The sequence below is a fragment of the Procambarus clarkii genome, chromosome 26 (genome assembly GCF_040958095.1).
Source record: "Procambarus clarkii isolate CNS0578487 chromosome 26, FALCON_Pclarkii_2.0, whole genome shotgun sequence".
Classification (NCBI taxonomy): Eukaryota; Metazoa; Arthropoda; class Malacostraca; order Decapoda; family Cambaridae; genus Procambarus; species Procambarus clarkii.
In genome coordinates this window covers 35,406,390-35,412,389 of record NC_091175.1, presented here as the reverse complement: position 1 = coordinate 35,412,389, position 6,000 = coordinate 35,406,390, and the positions used below count along the sequence as shown (strand labels likewise).

General features: G+C 40.1%; 1 protein-coding gene across 1 annotated transcript in view; it reads left to right on the top strand.

Annotated features, from left to right (window-relative positions):
• The window catches only part of LOC138349862 (C3 and PZP-like alpha-2-macroglobulin domain-containing protein 8), a 41,193-nt gene continuing 35,193 nt past the window's right edge, over window positions 1–6,000 (top strand). Inside the window, exon 1 of the mRNA XM_069331638.1 lies at window positions 1–186. Within this exon, the coding sequence (XP_069187739.1) occupies window positions 1–186 (186 nt within the window). The remainder of the gene's footprint in view (window positions 187–6,000) is intronic.

Here is a 6,000-nt window from a genome sequence, read left to right as displayed (position 1 = left end):
ATGATTAGGTTTGTGTTGGCACAGCAGGCATCACATGGGGCATGGTGGGAGCCCAATGGTGAGGTTGGTGACAGGAAGCTGGTGCCATCACCCTACTCCCTTACTGGGGAAACCACACATGCCCTTAACCTCTCCTCCACTGCCCACACTATGCTCAGTCTTCTAGCGCTGAAAGGCCTGCCCTCGGTAAGTACGGGATCCAGTATGCAAAATTTTATTTATCTGAATTTATCTGAGGGCTAATATCTCTAGTGGTTTTGATGGGGGACAGAAAGCTAGCAGCTTGTCAGAGGTCCCTGCCCCCCCCCCCATTATATACTGGAGTTTATCAAAAGGCCACCTCAGCTTCCACATGAGCCTTCCGAGGGCCACCTTCCACTAGCAGCCTCAATGTGGAAAGGAAACCAGCATCTTGTCAAATGTTATGGTAATGTAGAATGATGATGGACACACAGTATAAGCATAGAAACTGAGAATACACAGTTTTGTGTATGGCAGTACTGTAACGGGTAACCTGGGCCAGTTCTTAGCACTAGCAAGCTGCCAAGGGCCTATGAGAAAAGTATGTTTATAGTTAGCAATTGATTTATTCAGCAAAGCTTCACAGAACAATCACCCTATATTAAAAACATTTTTGCTATAACCCAGCAATACGTTAGTTAGTTTTATTTATTTGTCTTTTCTTAATCCTTAACCTTCTAACCACACACACTCTAAATTATATCAATTTCTTGGTATGCGTTTAAAACTTATTCATTTTCCTTTCTGCATCATAAAACATTTTTTAATGATGGTTTGAGAAAAAATTCTAGTGGCTTGCACCTGTCTGTGTTAAAGGGTCCAAATGTTATTATCGATAATATGGAGGTTAGCAATTTATATGAGTAGGACATGGATCACCTAACACCTACATACCAAAGTAGCTCCTCATAGGAGTGCCTTAAGTTTCAATTGAGCAGCAGATAGGGACCTCTGGAATCCATCCTTTTAAGGAGTGTTGTAAGGGGGCACGAGCTTCTAAGCCATACCCTAGAGTATTAACTATTGAAATCCTTCCTTACTGCATGGAAATATAAAGGTCATTAAAGTCAGCTCTATACTAATTATGAGAGTAATCAAATAATCAAATACACAAATGTTTGAAGAAGGAGAGGAGAATGAATATAAGGATATACCCATAACATGCAAAATAATTAGAAAGAACATTGACAAACTAAAAGACTCAAAAGTATTATGTGTGGATGGAATTCAATCCAAAGTCTTATAGGAACTGGCAGAAGAACTATGCCTACTGCTGAAACTACTCTTCACAGAATCTCTGAACCAAGGGGTAATTTCCCTAGATTGGAAATACTGTGTAGAAATGTCACCCCCTAGATTTAAAAAGGCAGAAAGAGCTCAGCAGAAAACTATAGACCAATTAATAGGACATCACACATCTGCAAGCTCATGGAGAGAATCCTCAGGGAGGGCATCATTCACCATCTTTCAGTGAACAACCTTCTACAATTGACACAACATGGTCTTCTTAAAAACAGATCCTGCCTTACAAACTTGCTCACATTTTTGGAAACAGTAACCAGCTATTCAGACAAAGGCTTCCAGTGGATGGAGTATACATGGATTTTGCTTAAGCTTTTGATAAGGTATCACATGAAAGACTGGCATGGAAATTACAGGCCCATGGAATAAATGGTAAAATATTAGAAGGGATAAAACAATGGTTGAAGGAAAGAAAACAAGGGGTCAAACTAAATGGAAACAAATCTGAATGGAGAAATGTGATAAGTGGGCTGCCACTAGGGTCCATTTTGGGACCAATTGGTCTTGAAGCCCCATGGGTATGAGTCATCACAGTGTACTGTTGTTTGAATATCTGGTCGAAAACAGTTAATGTACTCAAGGAAGGGACCAGAAAGCAAGAGGCCGGCATTCGGGAAGGGAGACTATGAGGATTTGATTGTTGCCACCGGATTCGACTAGTTTATTGTGCACCCCATACTCATCCTGTGAGCAGTAATGCAAAAAGCATTACAGAGGGCACAAAAGGTCTTTATCAGACCTCATCTTAGATTATTACATAAACAATTTCATCTATCATTCACACCATATAGTTACAATGTCAGCTCATTACAGAGAAAGTGGACTATGAGGAGATGAGAAAATTCCTAACTGAAATAGCTTGGGAAACAGAGCTTAGAGGAAAGACGGTTCAAGACATGATGGACTACATCACACGGAAGTGTAAGGAGGCAACAGACAAGTTCGTCCCAGTCCAAAATGAAAAAAATGAAATGCAGATGAGAAACCCATGGTTTAATCAGAGTTGTAAGCTAGCAAAGCAACTAAGTAAAAGGGTGTGGAAAAACTATAGAAACAACAGAACACTAGAGAGCAGAGAAAGATACTAGAGCGCCAGGAATGAATACGTCAGGATGAGAAGAGAGGTAGAGAGGCAATATGAAAATGACAAAGCGAGCAAGGCAAAGACTCAACTCAAACTGCTACATAGCCACATCAGGAGGAAAACAACAGTGATGGAACAGGTAATGAAACTGAGGATAGGGGCAGAAAGATTCACTACAAAAGACAAGGAAGTGTGCAAGGAACTCAATAAGAAATTCCAGGAGGTTTTCACCTCAGAGCAAGAAGTCCCAGAGATAAGAGAGGGAATATCAAACCAGATACCATTAGAGGAGTTTGTGATTATCAGTGGGAAGGTGAGGAAGTATCTGCTAGATTTGGACGTGACAAAGGCTATAGGCCCGGATGGAATCTTACCATGGATTCTAAAGGAAGGAGCAGAAGCTCTGTGCCTCCCACTCTCCATAGTGTACAACAAATCACTAGTAGCAGGTGAACTGCCAAAATTTGGAAGATGGCCAATGTAGTCCCAATATACAAGAAGGGTGATAGGCAGGAGGCCTGAACTACAGGCCAGTGTCCCTAACTTGCATTCCATGCAAGATGATGGAGAAGATTGTGCAAATAAAGCTAGTGGAACATCTGGAGCAGAGGAACTTTGTAGATGATAGATGATTGTCATGCCCTTCAAGATGACCTGGACAAAATAAGTATATGGAGCACCACTTGGCAAATGGAATTTAATGTTAATAAATGCCATGTTATGGAATGTGGAATAGGAGAACATAGACCTCACACAACCTATATATTAAGTGAGAAATCTTTAAAGAATTCTGATAAAGAAAGAGATCTAGGGGTGGTTCTAGATAGAAAACTATCACCTGAGGACCACATAAAGAATATTGTGCGAGGAGCCTATGCCACGCTTTCTAACTTCAGAATTGCTTTTAAATACATGGATGGTGATATACAAAAGAAATTGTTCACGACTTTTGTTAGGCCAAAGCTAGAATATGCAGTGGTTGTGTGGTGCCCATATCTTAAGAAGCACATCAACAAACTGGAAAAGGTGCAAAGACATGCTACTAAGTGGCTCCCAGAACTAAAGGGCAAGAGCTATGAGGAGAGATTAGAGGCATTAAATATGCCAAAACTAGAAGACAGAAGAAAAAGAGGTGATATGATCACTACATACAAAATAGTAACAGGAATTAATAAAATCGATAAGGAAGATTTCCTGAGACCTGGAACTTTAAGAACAAGAGGTCATAGATTTAAACTAGCTAAACACAGATGCCGAAGAAATATAAGAAAATTCACTTTCGCAAACAGAGTGGTAGACGGTTGGAACAAGTTAGGTGAGAAGGTGGTGGAGGCCAAGACCGTCAGTAGTTTCAAAGCGTTATATGACAAAGAGTGCTGGGAAGACGGGACACCACAAGCGTAGCTCTCATCCTGTAACTACACTTAGGTAATTACACTTAGGTAATTACACACACACACACACACACAGCGTTATATGACAAAGAGTGCTGGGAAGACGGGACACCACGAGCGTAGCTCTCATCCTGTAACTACACTTAGGTAATTACACTTAGGTAATTACACACACACACACACTAAATGGGTAGAACACCTGGAGAGAAATGATATAATATCAACATGTTAAACAACCTACGAGGATGAGGGAAGGGGACGTCCCCTCCATGCTAGATTTGATATTTACCAAGGAGGAAGAAATATTTGACATTCAGTACCTTCCTCCCTTGGGTAAAAGTGACCATGTCTTTTTGGGAATAAAGTATGCAATGCGTTATAATCTGGAAGAAAATATGACGGTCGATGCAAATGAAAAACCTGACTTTAGGAGAGGACATTATGGCAACCTTAGAAAATTTTTTAGTGAGTATAATTGGACAGACTTGTTGCTAGGCAAGGAAGTGAATGAGATGTATGTCAGGTTATGTGAAATATATGATAAAGGCACAAAAAAATTTATACCAAAACAGAGAAGCAGAACTAGGAAACAGGATTGGTTCAACAGAAAGTGTGAGAGGGCCAGAGACCAAAAGACACAAAAATGGAATCAATACAGGAAGAGGCCGAACCCCAAACATACCAGCGATACAAAGATGCGAGAAACAACTACACGGCTGTGATGAGAGAGGCAGAAAGAAATTTTGAAAAAGGGATTGCAGACAAATGCAAACAGAACCAGGTCTGTTCTATAAATTCATAAACAACAAATTGCAGGTAAAGGATAATATTCAGAGGTTGAAAATGGGAAATAGATTCACGGAAAATAAAAAGGAAATGTGTGAAACATTAAACGAAAAGTTCCAAAGTGTGTTTGTACAAAATGAAATCTTCAGGGAACCAGATACAATAAGAATTCCAGAGAACAACATAGAGCACATAGAGGTGTCCAGAGATGAAGTGGAAAAAATGCTCAAGGAGCTAAATAAGAACAAAGCAGTTGGTCCAGATGGAGTTTCACCATGGGTTCTGAGAGAATGTGCACCTGAGCTCAGCATTCCTCTTCAACTGATTTTTCAGGCATCCCTATATACAGGAGTTGTAGCTGATGTGTGGAAAAAGGCTAACATAGTTCCAATCTACAAATGTGGAAGCAGGGAAGACCCCTTAATTATAGACCGGTATCATTGACAAGTGTAATAGTCAAAACATTGGAAAAAATAATTAAAACTAAATGGGTAGAACACCTGGAGAGTGTTTTACAGTCTCCATGGTGTAGTGGTAAGACACTCGCCTGGCGTTCCGCGAGCGCTATGTCATGGGTTTGTATCCTGGCCGGGGAGGATTTACTGGGTGCAATTCCTTAACTGGTGCCTCTGTTTAACGCAACAGTAAAATGTGTACTTGGATGAAAAAACGACTCTTCGCGGCAGGGGATCACATTCCATAGACCTGCCCGAAACGCTACGCATACTAGTGGCTGTACAAGAATGTAACAACTCTTGTATATATCTCAAAAAAAAAAAAAAAAAAATATCAGACAGACAGTATGGTTTTCGATCTGGAAGATCCTGTGTATCTAATTTACTCAGTTTCTATGATCGAGCAACAGAGATATTACAGGAAAGAGATGGTTGGGTTGACTGCATCTATCTGGACCGAAAAAAGGCTTTCGACAGAGTTCCACATAAGAGGTTGTTCTGGAAACTGGAAAATATTGAAGGAGTGACAGGTACGCTTCTAACATGGATGAAAAATTTTCTGACTGATAGAAAAATGAGGGCTGTGATCAGAGGCAATGTATCGGACTGGAGAAATGTCACAAGTGGAGTACCACAGGGTTCAGTTCTTGCACCAGTGATGTTTATTGTCTACATAAATGATCTACCAGTTGGTATACAGAATTATATGAACATGTTTGCTGATGATGCTAAGATAATAGGAAGGATAAGAAACTTAGATGATTGTCATGCCCTTCAAGAAGACCTGGACAAAATAAGTACATGGAGCGCCACTTGGCAAATGGAATTTAATGTGAATAAATGCCATGTTATGGAATGTGGAATTGGAGAACATAGACCTCACACAACCTATAAATTATGTGAGAAATCTTTAAAGAATTCTGATAAAGAAAAGGATCTAGGGGTGGTTTTAGATAGA